Below are 14904 nucleotides of genomic sequence, written 5' to 3'. Positions count from 1 at the left end.
ATGTTTCCTTACCTTTGATGAACTTCATCAGAATGCAGTCCTAGGAATCCCAGGTCCACAATAAATGCTTGATTTGTTCGATAATGTCCGTTATTTATGTCCAATTAGCTACTTTGGTTAGCGCGTTTGGTAAACAATTCCAAAGTCACAAAGCGCGTCCACTATAACGTGACGAAATGTCCAAAAGTTCTGTAACAGTCAGTAGAAACATGTCAAACGATGTACTGAATCAATCTTTAGAATGTTGTTAACATACATCTTGAATAACGTTCCAACCGGAGAATTAGATTGACTTCAGAAAAGCGGTGGAACGGACGTCCTCCTCATGTGAAGGCGCATGGTGAATGCGTGATCAGCTCGTGGCAGTGATTACTCATTCCTGTCTCCTTCGGCCCCCCTTCACATTAGAGTCATCAGACAAAGTTCTGTTGACTGTTGACATCTAGTGGAAGCCGTAGGAAGAAAACTCATCCATATCTCGCTGTAATTTCATTGAGAGCTTGGTTGAAAATCTGCCACCTCAGAAACAATTCAAACAGGAAGTGGAACTTCTCAGGTTTTTGCCTGCCATATGAGTTCTGTTATACTCACAGACATAATTCAAACCGTTTTAGAAACTTCAGAGTGTTTTCTATCCAATATGAATAGTAATATGCATATATTAGCAACTGGGACTGAGGAGCAGGCCGTTTAATTTGGGCACCTCTGTGCACCTTTCATCCAAGCTACTCAATACTGCCCCTGCAGCCATAAGAAGTTAAGGGGGTGATACGTTTTTTTTTTTTTTTTTCAAATGTAAAATATTTGACCCTTGGGTCTTGACTTGATGTGTATTTGCAATATGAAAATTTACTGTGGAGCGCGCTCGCCATCTATTGGATTTTCGCTGTGTGACACTTGGAATTTGCCATATGACATTTGCCTTAAGCTTTGAATTAAATGCCGTCCATTTGAATGGTATTGGACATCGTGTATATGTTTCGTACGGTGCCAATATGTTCCCATTCATTTTTGTCCATTTCAGGGGGGCTTTCCCTTACATTATATTGACAACTACCACCACCACCACCACTACTGCTACCACCAATGCACTGCTACTACCACCACAGCACATTATGTAGCTAGCTAGTGATTTTAATGACAGTTATAGCTCCCTACTAGCTACAGAGAAATATAGCTACAACTGACGACTATTTTCCAAACTTAGAGTTTGGTAGCTAATTTACTACCTCTGCCAGGTAGCTAACGTTGGATGTTTACTAGCTAGCCAGCTGGCTCAAGGATTGCGCAAGATCGTCATACCCACCTTTTTTATTTGTCAACAATTCCACAGCTTTCTCATTTGGTTTTAAATCGATCCGCTTTCACATCCTTAGCTATCTACAATAGCTGTTGTCATTTCAATATCTTGACGATGTCCTAAAACTTCCTCAAAATAGAGGCGCTCCATTTAACAAGCAGCTTGGTAAACCAATCGTAATATAGGATACGTCGACAGACGCGTCACACCCACAACAGACGCTTCCTGATTGGCCCAGTGGACCGAGGGCTAATCTACGGGTCTCCTCTCCCCTTTCTGCAGCCTATTGGAGATTCTCAATTGATTTTTATGTCTGGGGAATCTGGATCCAGGAGTCCAGCTAATTTATATCTGAAAATGATGGCAATCATGTTCTCCTCTCCTCTCCTCTCCTCTCCTCTCCTCTCCTCTCCTCTCCTCTCCTCTCCTCTCCTTTCCTCTCCTCTCCTCTCCTCTCCTCTCCTCTCCTCTCCTCTCCTCTCCTCTCCTCTCCTCTCCTCTCCTCTCCTCTCCTCTCCTCTGCTCTCCTCTGCTCTATTCTCCTCTCCCCTCCTTGAGTGAACTCGTCCTCCAGGTTCAAAGTCCCCGGATAATCACAGCAATAAGTGTTGGTGAGGACAGACCGCTCATGTGCACACACGGCCCCCAGGTCATTTACAATCTCATCAACCTCCCTTCCTCCCTCCCTCTCCTCCTTGTCAGAAGCACCTGTTGCATCGCGGTGAGAACATGAACATGGAGCAGCAGAGTGAGAACATTTACGAGACTCCCCTAGACAGAGACTCAGACAGCCCAACGGAGGATACCCACCAGAACCAGACCCAGACCAGCAGTATCTATGAGACACCCAGTGACGTGGTGAATGATTCTGTTTACTGTGATGTGGAAGCACCCCAGGCATCCGGTAACGGAGACGGAGACGGTCTAACTGTGGAGTACGAGAACACCGGGAGCCTGAGAGAGGCACCTGCGGTTCCACTGCCCCGACGGGAGAGCAAGAGCAGCTCCTTCAGGTCCTCCAGCTCATCAGAAGACGAGGGAGAAAGGGAGAAAAAGAAAGAGAGTGAGGAGGAGGAGGTGGAGGAGGAGAGGCTGGAGAGTGAGGAGGAGAAGGAGAAGGAGGAGAGGCTGGAGAGTGAGGAGGAGAAGGAGGAGGAGGAGAAGGAGGAGAAGAAGAAGTTGGAGAGGAGGGTTCTGCAGGTGAAGGTGAACACAGATGAAGCCTCTTCCCAGCGATCCTCTTTGTCATCTTCTTCATCATCTATTTCTACTTCATCATCATTGTCAGAGCAGGGGAACCCTCCTGAGGAACCAATGCCAGTAGCAGATGGGCCAGTGATCTCACTCTTCGTCAGGGTAAGACAACATGGTAATGATATTAGGGTACGACGTACTGTGAAAGATGTATGAGTTTAAGACCCCATTCATGTGTGTGTCCCCACAAGGATAGTAAATGTCCCTACAAGGATAGTAAAACAAGGAAGATTCTCCCTCGTGGGGACATTTCCCACATCCCCATGAGGACAAAGGCTATTTTAAGTTTAGGGGTTAGGGTTAGGATTTGGGTTACAATTAGGGTTAGGATTAGAATTAGGGTTAGGGTTACGTGTTACGGTTAGGATTATGGTAAGGGTTAGGGGTTATGGAAAATAGGATTTTGAATGGAAATAAATTTTAGCTCTCCACAGGGATAGAAGAACATAACATGTGTGTGTGTGTGTGCGTATGTGTATGTGTGGTGTGTATGTGTTTCATCATGCTCTGTAGACTGATATCAGAGTGGAGGTTGCCCTCTCAAGGTCATGTCTGAGATAAAGTGGGCTATAAAACACATCGGGTATAAACACACACACACACACGCACGCACGCACGCACGCACGCACGCACGCACGCACACACACACACACACACACACACACACACACACACACACACACACACACACACACACACACACAGGTTTGAGGTTGATAGTAGGGCTGAAGACCACTAGAGAGAGCCTTGCACTTCTCTGACCGTTTAGGTGACATTACCACAGTCAGCAGTGTGTGTGTGTGTGTGTGTGTGTGTGTGTGTGTGTGTGTGTGTGTGTGTGTGTGTGTGTGTGTGTGTGTGTGTGTGTGTGTGTGTGTGTGTGTGTGTGTGTGTGTGTGTGTGTAGACTGTGTTTGTGTGTGTGTGTGGGGGGGGGGCGGTTGCCAAGATTCTAAATTTAAAATGAACTGACTGGAATTCCATCCCACCCCAATGACTCAACTGAGGGTTCCAGTAGCATGTGAATCCGCCCTGTGAGTGCATTTACTGTATGTGTCTGTGTGTTTATTTGATGTGTGTTTGTGGAGGGATATCACAGGTAAGGTCATCCTGCTTCCTCTCAAGGTTTCTTCCTTCCAGGAAGTTTGATTGATTTATTGATTAGGGCAGGTGTGAGTACAGGTGAGGCCTTGAGGAAGCGTAGTAGTTGATGATCTGTTTGATGTTTTCTATAGTTTCTATAGTTTTATAATCCTCCTACAATCTGATGGAGCTCTGAAGTCCACTTCACACGTTATCTATATTGGATTTAACATGACAACACACCTCAATAAATAACAACAAGGTCAGCAGTAAAACACATCCACACACACACACTCACACATACACACACACACCCCCTCCGTTCCCGACACCACAGGTGCATTTGAGTTGAAGAGGGAGTCCCAAATGTCCCCTTATTCCTATTTTAGGGCACCACTTTTAGACTCAGGGAAAAAGGCTCTGGACAAAAGCAGTGCACTACAGAAAAAAGGTGCTATCTAGAACCAAAAAGTGTTCTTCGGCTGTCCCCATTGGAGAACATTTTGAACAACCCCTTTTGGTTCCAGGTAGAACCCTTTGGGTTCCATGTAGAACCCTTTCCACTGAGGGTTCTACATGGAACCCAAAAGAGTTGTACCTGGAACCAAAAAGTTTTTTTACCTGGAACCAAAAAGGATTCTCCTATGGGGGACAGGCACAGAACCTTTTTGGAACCCTTTTTTTCTAGGAGTGTACTGTATATAGGGGAAAGGGGGTCATTTCAGATCTAATTATGTTGATAAGGGAGGGAACCTGATCCATCCGTACCTACCTGTCCTCCTTTTCCCTATACTACACTACAATCGCAAAGCACCTCTCCTTTTCCACTCTCTACTGCTTTCCTCCTCTCCCCCTCTTCTTACTGACACCTCAACCCCCCGCCCCCTTGACTATTTTTGACCGACACACTCATTCAGACAGCTGGACTCAGAGTACAAATCAGAACAACCAGGGCACACACACACACACACACACACACACACACACACACACACACACACACACACACACACACACACACACACACACACACACACACACACACACACACACACACACACACACACACACACACACACACACACACACACACACACACACACACACACACACAAACACAAACACAAACACACACACAAACACATACACATACATCAAGAGACACGGTCAGGACAGAAGCTCTGACACACAAGCGCGCAGCACAGCAAGGAGTTGCTGGGTACAACAGGACAAACGTGACTGGGCCAGAACCCAGGCTGAGAACACAGACGGACAATACACACATACACACTATTGCAGAAGATAACACACACCTGTTAGAGCAGTGGAGATGACTGACACGTCTGCAGCTGAAGAGGAGAAGGACCCTGATATTGAACTTTTTGTCAAGGTGGGGGGTGTGTGTGTGTCTGTGTGTGTGTGTATGTATTTGAGAATCATGTCTTTCTGCTGTATGAATATCTGCTGCGTAGTGTGTGTGTTTTGTTGTTGTTGTTTTCCCGTGGCACAGCGCCAGAGTAACCCAACACGCCTGTGAGTGTTTTCTCTGTCCCCTGTCCCCTGTCTCCCCTATACCTTTCTCCTCCTATTCTCTGCTGCCCCCTCTCTCTTTCTCTGTCCCCTGTCCCCTGTCTCCCCTATACCTTTCTCCTCCTATTCTCTGCTGCCCCCTCTCTCTTTCTCTGTCCCCTGTCCCCTGTCTCCCCTATACCTTTCTCCTCCTATTCTCTGCTGCCCCCTCTCTCTTTCTCTGTCCGACAGATCAGATCTACTGAATTATTTCTGGTCCTCTAAGCAGTGAAAGCAGGAGGTTAACTAGTTAAATGGTTCAGTCATGTTGTGGCTCTAGTGTTGCCAGACTCATTCTTATGAGACTCATTTATACTTATTCCTAGCTCCCTGATATGCAGGTCTAATGAGGTAATGGTTGTTGGTATAGTGGGGTAGTTAGTATGAGGTAGATTTGGGCGTATGTTATGCTAAATAAACAAGGGATTTGCATTAGCGTTCATGTTACTTGCCTCCTGTAATTTTGAGGTGTGTAATGGACTGTTTGGGGGTAGTTAGTGTAGTTGAGGGGAAGTTGTAGTAGGAGTAGTTATATTGTGGTGTAGCCTATATGTAGTAGACCTTTTAGTGGTTAGTTACCGGGCAGTGTGTGTAGTAGTAAGATAGGTATATGTTGATATTTAGCTGGTATATGAGGTAGTTCTAGGGGTAGTTAGCTGATATATGAGGTAGTTCTAGGGGGTAGATAGCTGATATATGAGGTAGTTCTAGGGGTAGTTAGCTGATATATGAGGTAGTTCTAGGGGCAGTTAGCTGATATATGAGGTAGTTCTAGGGGTAGTTAGCTGATATATGAGGTAGTTCTAGGGGGTAGATAGCTGATATATGAGGTAGTTCTAGGGGTAGTTAGCTGATATATGAGGTAGTTCTAGGGGGTAGATAGCTGATATATGAGGTAGTTCTAGGGGTAGTTAGCTGATATATGAGGTAGTTCTAGGGGGTAGATAGCTGATATATGAGGTAGTTCTAGGGGTAGTTAGCTGATATATGAGGTAGTTCTAGGGGCAGTTAGCTGATATATGAGGTAGTTCTAGGGGTAGTTAGCTGTATATGAGGTAGTTCTAGGGGTAGTTAGCTGGTATATGAGGTAGTTCTAGGTGTAGTTAGCTGATGTATGAGGTAGTTCTTGGGGTAGTTAGCTGATATATGAGCTAGTTCTAGGTGTAGTTAGCTGATGTATGAGGTAGTTCTTGGGGTAGTTAGCTGATATATGAGGTAGTTCTAGGGGCAGTTAGCTGATATATGAGGTAGTTCTAGGGGGTAGATAGCTGATATATGAGGTAGTTCTTGGGGTAGTTAGCTGTATATGAGGTAGTTCTAGGGGGTAGTTAGCTGGTATATGAGGTAGTTCTAGGTGTAGTTAGCTGATGTATGAGGTAGTTCTTGGGGTAGTTAGCTGATATATGAGGTAGTTCTAGGGGCAGTTAGCTGATATATGAGGTAGTTCTAGGGGGTAGATAGCTGATATATGAGGTAGTTCTTGGGGTAGTTAGCTGGTATATGAGGTAGTTCTTGGGGTAGTTAGCTGGTATATGAGGTAGTTCTAGGTGTAGTTAGCTGATGTATGAGGTAGTTCTAGGGGTAGTTAGCTGTATATGAGGTAGTTCTAGGGGTAGTTAGCTGGTATATGAGGTAGTTCTAGGTGTAGTTAGCTGATGTATGAGGTAGTTCTAGGGGTAGTTAGCTGTATATGAGGTAGTTCTAGGGGTAGTTAGCTGGTATATGAGGTAGTTCTAGGGGTAGTTAGCTGGTATATGAGGTAATTCTAGGGGTAGTTAGCTGGTATATGAGGTAATTCTAGGGGTAGTTAGCTTAGTACAGTAGGGTCGTTATCATGTGATAGTTGCTCCAGGGCAGTGTGTCCAGTGAGGTGTGTAATGGAAGGTTGATATATTATTCATGGTGTTTCTGGTGTCCCCTTACAGGATTCTCTTTCAGCCATCGCCATTGTGTGTGTGTGTGTGTGTGTGTGTGTGTGTGTGTGTGTGTGTGTGTGTGTGTGTGTGTGTGTGTGTGTGTGTGTGTGTGTGTGTGTGTGTGTGTGTGTGTGTGTGTGTGTGTGTGTGTGTGTGTGTGTGTGTGTGTGTGTGTGTGTGTGTGTGTGTGTGTGTGTGTGTTGCCAGTCTGACAAGGCCTGAGTGTATAGGGCAGTGATTTTAGTAGCCTAAAGATTACAGGTAGCTGTAGTCATATCGTATTGTTTTGAGATCCATGCACAAATTGTGCAACTTGAAAAGGGTATGATACTGGCTCAAGCAATATTTCAATAACTGTATGTGTACTAATGTCTGCAGTGTGTGTGTGTGTGTGTGTGTGTGTGTGTGTGTGTGTGTGTGTGTGTGTGTGTGTGTGTGTGTGTGTGTGTGTGTGTGTGTGTGTGTGTGTGTGTGTGTGTGTGTGTGTGTGTGTGTGTGTGTGTGTGTGTGTGTGTGTGTGTGTGTGTGTGTGTGTGTGTGTGTGTGTGTGTGTGTGTGTGTGTGTGCGTGCGTGTGCAGGCAGGGAGTGATGGGGAGAGTATAGGTAACTGTCCGTTCTCTCAGCGTCTCTTCATGATCCTATGGCTAAAAGGAGTCGTCTTCAACGTCACTACAGTCGACCTGAAGAGGTAAAACACGCACGCACATACACACACACTCTCAGATATACACTAACCCATCTGTGTGTGTTGTCCTATAGAAAACCGGCTGACCTCCATAACCTTGCTCCAGGCACACACCCACCCTTCCTGACCTTCGAAGGAGAGGTGAAGACGGACATCAATAAGATAGAAGAATACCTAGAGGACATGCTGGCTCCACCCAGGTATACACACATACGTGCATGCACACACACTGTAAAAAGTCTAAATAAGATTGTGTTTGTTAACGCTGGTGTTCCTCAGGTACCCTAAACTGGCAGCTAAGAACCGGGAGTCCAATACGTCAGGAAACGACATCTTCGCCAAGTTTTCAGCCTACATCAAAAACATCAGGCCAGAGAACAACGCAGGTACAGACACACACACACACTTCACTGATCTAGGTGGGTTGCCTGGGTTTGTGTGTGTGTAGTAATGTGTGTGTGCATCCTGCAGTTCTAGAGAAAAGTCTCAACAAGGCATTAGCCAAGCTGGATGAGTTCCTTCTGTCCCCGCTGCCAGAGGAGCTGCAGGATGGCAGAGATGTGGCAGAAGGGGGGTCGTTACGGAAGTATCTAGACGGAGACACATTAACACTGGCCGACTGCAACTTGCTGCCCAAATTACATGTCGTCAAGGTATTATTCCTATTGTTATTATCCAACTACAGACAGAAAGTGATGATCAACCAATTACAGAAGTGGACTGTATCAAGATACAGTATCTCTTTACCTTTGGTGTTTTATTCAGATCTGTTTGTGTCAGGCTGTCTGTTCCAGGATTTAGTGTTGTGCCCTAAACTCTTATGACCTCAAATAACACCTTCTGCCCATACAGGGCACTCCTTTTGGCTAGAGTCACCTATAGGTTTATATGGTTATGGTTACTGTATCAGAAGCGATTGTGATTCTCTCCATGGTGTGTGTTCTGTCTCCAGGTGGTCGCTAAGAGATACCGTAACTATGAGATCCCTACAGAGCTGCAGGGTGTATGGCGTTACATTCAAAATGCCTACAGGCGAGATGAGTTTACCAACACCTGCGCGGCTGATGCAGAGATAGAACTAGCCTATCAGGACGTGGCCAAGAGGCTGTCCAAGTGATAATGCCTGGAATCATTACTCTGTGTAGTTTTTCTAAATGAATCAAATCAGGTTTTATTAAATCCAATAAAATAAACCAGACTCAGTCATATAAAACCTATTTTAGTATATCCTGCTTTCTTTTACACTTCTGGACTTTTAGACTTTTACTCTAATAATCGTTTTTTTTTTATATAGTTCCAGCTGTCCCACAAAAATACATTTTCAGAGCAAGGGTGGCGCAGCAAGATGATCAAGATGTTAATATTGCAAGATTAACTTCATTCAAGATATATGATCTTCGATCTTTATAATATGTTAACATTTGAACAGTTTCATTACAGTAAATTGGAGCAAAGAGCAGTAATCGAGGATGAAGAGAAAGTGCTATTTGAATGGAAGAACACAGTATTGATAACACACAGTATTTTTGGCCACAGTAGATTTCAATTAATGGTTGGTTAGTAGATGAATGAATGATAGGGCATGTGATTGTGAAGTTAAAGTTTTTTCCCAGACTGCACCATCCTGTGGTCACAGAGTTGTTGTGTGTGTTGTAAAACCAGGAATTGACAACAAAGTTTTCATATAACTATACTGATTTGATCATAAGTTAACGAATGTTAATGAGTGTTATTGCTCTAATTTAAATAATAAATCTATTTTCTCATACATTAGTTGGCTGGACTCTTTACTGTTACTCAAGTAATTAACATTCTCTTCTATGAATGATACCAAAGTAAACAAGTGAATGTGGGAGGGTGCATGCATACAGAAACCACATGCTCTCACCCTCTGCTGAATAAATAATGATGTTACAATGTGGATGAGATGATAGTTATGACTGGACATGAGAGGAGAGGAGGGGACACAGAAACAGGCAGAGAGAGTGCCCTAACTTTACATTTATGCACTACAACATGCACTGAATCAGTGATTAATTTTGTTTTCCTGTGCCATGATTCTGGCATTGAACAAATCATCTTCATGCTAGGCAGTTTCAGTGGTGCAGTACACTTAATTCATCTCAATTCAACTTGTTATGGAAAGATATGAAATATGTGATGGGGTTTAGAAAGGAAACACTTAATACTCCCACATGTAGGCCTAACCTAACCAGTATATAGCGGACTTCTGAGTTTTCAGCACCATGGACAATGGAATGTATTCATTTGATGGCTCTGTTCTAATCAAATCGATACAATTTTATTTAATTTGGAACTGAATTTATCAAACCTGTTTTCATTAAACCAATCCTTTATTTGATTCAATTAATTACATATTATTCAATCCATTAGCTATTCATTTATCATTTTTTGTCATTTCATAGATAACTGTTTGGCATCAGACAATAAAATATAACACAATCGACCAAACATACCTGATAACCGATAATAAGCCTACCCATAACCAACAATAACCATAAAATAACACTACATAACCATAAAACTCAAAGTACATTTTGTACGAGTTCATAAAACACACACATAGAACTACATAGAGCTACATAGTGCATCTTAGTATTATTAATGGAAACAAATATAAATGTAAAGACACAGGCATAAAACACTAACCATCAGGTTTTGATCGATTCTTGATTGATTGATTCTTGATTGATTGATTCTTGATTGATTGATTGCACCATCCTGTCCGAGTCAATATGGCCTCCACACAGGCTCCTCCCCCCTACCCTCTGTTTGGTTGGCCAGCCTGGCAGTGGGGGCCTGGTCTCCTCCCGGCCCAGAAGTAAAGTGGTTTGTCCTGTCCCCCTCTGGCAGTGAGATGTAGTGGTTGGTCCCGGCAGAGGCTCCATAGTAGAGGATGGGGCTGCTGCTGGGCTGGAAGAGTCCACTGTGGGAGTGTGGGGGGAGAGTGGGGAAAGGTGGGGGTAGGTACGGGGGTGGAGGGGGGGTGACGGAGTAGGGGAAGGAGGAGAAGTGCATTCTGGGAGTGGACGAGAATGAGGAGAGGGGGGGAAACGGGCGATCAAACCCAGCAGCCAGCTCACACACACCTGGAAAACAGACGCACACAGGGTCAGAGGGCACATCACTGTGTTACTGTGTGTGCGCGTGTGCATGCATGTATGCCTACCTGAGAGGCCAGTGGTTCTTGAGGATGAGAAGGGGTAAGATTGGTCATTGGTCCAGGGGGGTGAGGAAAGGGGCCTAGAGTCTGAGAGAGGGAAGGCTGGAGGGAGAGATAATGAAAGGAGCAGGGGATAGAGAAAGAATGAGGGAGAGAGACAGGGAAGGAAGTGAGAGAAACAGGAATGGAAGTGAGAGAGACAGGGAAGGAAGTGAGAGAGACAGGGAAGGAAGTGAGAGAAACAGGAATGGAAGTGAGAGAGACAGGGAAGGAAGTGAGAGAGACAGGGATGGAAGTGAGAGAGACAGGGAAGGAAGTGAGAGAGACAGGGAAGGAAGTGAGAGAGCGAGGGAAGGAAGTGAGAGAAACAGGAATGGAAGTGAGAGAGACAGGGAAGGAAGGGAGAGAGACAGGGAAGGAAGTGAGAGAGACAGGGAAGGAAGTGAGAGAGACAGGGAAGGAAGTGAGAGAGACAGGGAAGGAAGTGAGAGAAACAGGAATGGAAGTGAGAAAGACAGGGAAGGAAGTGAGAGAGACAGGGATGGAAGTGAGAGAGACAGGGAAGGAAGTGAGAGAGACAGGGAAGGAAGTGAGAGAGACAGGGAAGGAAGGAGAGAGACAGGGAAGGAAGGGGAGAGACAGGGAAGGAAGGGAGAGAGACAGGGAAGGAAGTGAGAGAGACAGGGAAGGCGGTGTGAGAGAGACAGGGAAGGAAGTGAGAGAGACAGGGAAGGAAGTGAGATAGACAGGGATGGAAGTGAGAGAGACAGGGATGGAATTGAGAGAGACGGGGATTGAAGGGGAGAGACAGGGAAGGAAGGGAGAGAGAGAGGGAAGGAAGGGGAGAGACAGGGAAGGAAGGAGAGAGACAGGGAAGGAAGGGGAGAGACAGGGAAGGAAGGGAGAGAGACAGGGAAGGAAGTGAGAGAGATAGGGAAGGCAGTGAGAGAGACAGGGAAGGATGTGAGAGAGACAGGGAAGGAAGTGAGAGAGACAGGGAAGGAAGTGAGATAGACAGGGATGGAAGTGAGAGATACAGGGATGGAATTGAGAGAGACAGGGATGGAAGGAAGGGAGAGAGAGAGGGAAGGAAGGGGAGAGACAGGGAAGGGAGGGAGAGAGACAGGGACGGAAGTGAGAGAGACAGGGAAGGAAGGGGAGAGACAGGGAAGGATGTGAGAGAGACAGGGATGGAATTGAGAGAGACAGGGAAGGAAGGGGAGAGACAGGGAAGGAAGAGAGAGAGAGTAGGAAGGAAGGAAGGAAGGTGAGAGACAGGGAAGGAAGGGAGAGAGACAGGGAAGGAAGTGAGAGAGACAGGGAAGGAAGGGGAGAGACAGGGATGGAAGTGAGAGAGACAGGGATGGAATCGAGAGACACAGGGAAGGAAGGGGAGAGACAGGGAAGGAAGGGAGAGAGAGGGGGAAGGAAGGGGAGAGACAGGGAAGGGAGAGAGACAGGGAAGGAAGTGAAAGAGACAGGGAAGGAAGGGGAGAGACAGGGATGGAAGTGAGAGAGACGAGGATGGAATTGAGAGAGACAGGGAAGGAAGGGGAGAGACAGGGAAGGAAGGGAGAGAGAGAGGGAAGGAAGGAAGGGGGAGAGAGAGGGAAGGAAGGGGAGAGACAGGGAAGGAAGGGAGAGAGAGAGGGAAGGAAGGGGAGATACAGGGAAGGAAGGGAGAGAGACAGGGATGGAAGTGAGAGAGGCAGGGAAGGAAGGGGAGAGACAGGGAAGGAAGGGGAGAGACAGGGAAGGAAGGGAGAGAGACAGAGAAGGAAGTGAGAGAGACAGGGAAGGAAGGAAGGTGAGAGACAGGGATGGAAGTGAGAGAGACAGGGATGGAATTGAGAGAGACAGGGAAGGAAGGGGAGAGACAGGGAAGGAAGGGAGAGAGACAGGGAAGGAAGTGAGAGAGACAGGGAAGGAAGGGGAGAGACAGGGATGGAAGTGAGAGAGACAGGGATGAATTGAGAGAGACAGGGAAGGAAGGGGAGAGACAGGGAAGGAAGGGAGAGAGACAGGGAAGGAAGTGAGAGAGACAGGGAAGGAAGGGGAGAGACAGGGATGGAAGGGGAGAGACAGGGAAGGAAGGGAGAGAGACAGGGAAGGAAGTGAGAGAGACAGGGAAGGAAGGGGAGAGACAGGGATGGAAGTGAGAGAGACAGGGATGAATTGAGAGAGACAGGGAAGGAAGGGGAGAGACAGGGAAGGAAGGGAGAGAGAGAGGGAAGAAAGGGGAGAGACAGGGAAGGAAGGGAGAGAGACAGGGATGGAAGGGAGAGAGAGAGGGAAGGAAGGGAGAGAGACAGGGAAGGAAGGAGTAAAAGAGCAATGAGTGTTTCATATAGTTACTAGTATCTCATGAAAATATCAGTAAACTTTGGCCCATCAGTATACACAGAAAGAGTTTAACTGCTCTGTTTTCACCTCTTGTTGGAGGGTTGGTGATGTTGTTGAGGGGGCGGAGACTCTGCATTGGCATGGCAACCCTGAAAAGCCCTGTTTTTGGACCAACCTCCATCTTCTGCCTGTGACCTATCAGAGAGTGGCATACATAAGTAGTTATAGCCCTCTTCAATCAGAGTAGGACACAGATGTTCCTGTTCAAAAACCTGAGTCTGTGTGTGTGTGTGTGTGTGTGTACTCACGGCGTGGCTCTCTAGGTCCGTCTACAGTAACTTTGATAGCTCTGTGGTACGTGGCCACCTGGGGAGGACTGGTGAACACGGTTATGGTCAGATTAAAGCTTTTACCTAGAGAGAGAGAGAGAGACATGTTAAACACACACACACACACACACATACTCTGTTGTACACAAACACACACAAACACACCTCTCCCACTGCGTCCTACAAAGCGGAGGTCATTGAAGCGTGCTGTGTGTGATGTCATCAGCGTGGTGGCGTTCCGTAGCTCAGCTGAACAGTTATCATCATTCCCTGCCATCACCGTGACTAAAACACCGTCACTTACATCACCCAGGGCAACCACCTGGAGAGGGAGGACGGAGGGGGGATGCAGGACAAATTAAATAGGGAGGGAAAAGATGTTCAATGGTCCCCTCACTAAACCTTTCAGTAGCTCTCCCATGTGTACACTGTGTACTGTAAACACTGGCAAGCTGAAAGAAGGGGAATTTTATTTAACATGAGGTCAAGGGATGGAGACTCAGATTCCAGACTTTGTGTGTGTTACCGTGAAGGCACGTGGCAGAGTCTTGTTGCAACGCCAGTGTGCGGGGAGGCTTGACACCAGAAAGTTGGGGCTGTCGGTGGGCCTGAACTCAGCAGGAATGTCCCCTGTACTCCGGGGGCCACTGTCCTCATGCTGAGCTGTCACTCCCACTGTCCCATCTCTGGTCTTACCATGGAGCGGTGGACTGAACCTACGGCTAGTGATCTGGGGATCTGGGGGAATAAGCAACATGATGAAACTCGATCTTCATTAGCCGACAAGCAAAAAGACTTCTGAAGCCACTGAGGACATAGAATAAAATCTGCTAAAAAACAGTTCTGACCCAGCTATGGCTGCAATCAACAGGCTAGTAAATAACATTGTTGGGAGCATATAGAGTGTGCAACTTTCTTTCTTGTCATTCATACAGTACTGTATTGTATACGTATTTAAGTATTGTTTTAAAAAAAGTAAAAAGAAGGGTTAAACAGCACACACACAGTCTCTCTCTCTCTCTCTCTCTCTCTCTCTCTCTCTCTCTCTCTCTCTCTCTCTCTCTCTCTCTCTCTCTCTCTCTCTCTCTCTCTCTCTCTCTCTCTCTCTCTCACACACACACACACACACACACACACACACACACACACACACACACGTCAGGCAGGACTTCGCACAACCTCCATAAAACAGGCCAAACTATTTTTGTCAGCTGCTGTCCACCAGGTGGCACAATTAGCCC

At 46.2% G+C, this 14904-nt stretch overlaps 2 protein-coding genes across 3 annotated transcripts; one reads left to right on the top strand and one right to left on the bottom strand.

Annotated features, from left to right (window-relative positions):
• The first annotated feature begins 1976 nt into the window (after positions 1-1976).
• Positions 1977-9580, top strand: LOC139563713 (chloride intracellular channel protein 5-like). Of its 2 annotated transcripts, none has more exons than XM_071382577.1 (6): positions 1977-2656; positions 7701-7810; positions 7882-8007; positions 8087-8193; positions 8279-8460; positions 8760-9580. In XM_071382577.1, the coding sequence occupies exons 1-6, from the start codon at positions 2030-2032 to the stop codon at positions 8922-8924; spliced, it is 1317 nt and encodes a 438-aa protein (XP_071238678.1). In that variant the 5' UTR covers positions 1977-2029; the 3' UTR covers positions 8925-9580. The 2 variants fall into 2 exon arrangements, with proteins under 2 accessions (XP_071238678.1, XP_071238679.1); XM_071382578.1 differs by lacking the exon at positions 1977-2656 and adding an exon at positions 4578-5026.
• Positions 9581-10200: 620 nt separating this feature from the next.
• On the bottom strand, positions 10201-14420 carry LOC139563779 (runt-related transcription factor 2-like). Its single transcript, XM_071382689.1, has 6 exons — positions 14190-14420; positions 13829-13985; positions 13643-13747; positions 13422-13529; positions 10998-11093; positions 10201-10917 (listed from the first exon to the last, which is right to left on the bottom strand). Exons 1-6 carry the CDS (start codon positions 14418-14420, stop codon positions 10559-10561), a joined length of 1056 nt encoding a protein of 351 aa, XP_071238790.1. The 3' UTR covers positions 10201-10558.
• Positions 14421-14904: the final 484 nt, after the last annotated feature.

Source organism: Salvelinus alpinus, chromosome 34 (assembly GCF_045679555.1).
Source record: "Salvelinus alpinus chromosome 34, SLU_Salpinus.1, whole genome shotgun sequence".
NCBI classification, from domain to species: Eukaryota; Metazoa; Chordata; class Actinopteri; order Salmoniformes; family Salmonidae; genus Salvelinus; species Salvelinus alpinus.
The sequence above is the reverse complement of the archived record's forward strand: the minus strand, read 5'-3'. Positions and strand labels throughout refer to the sequence as shown.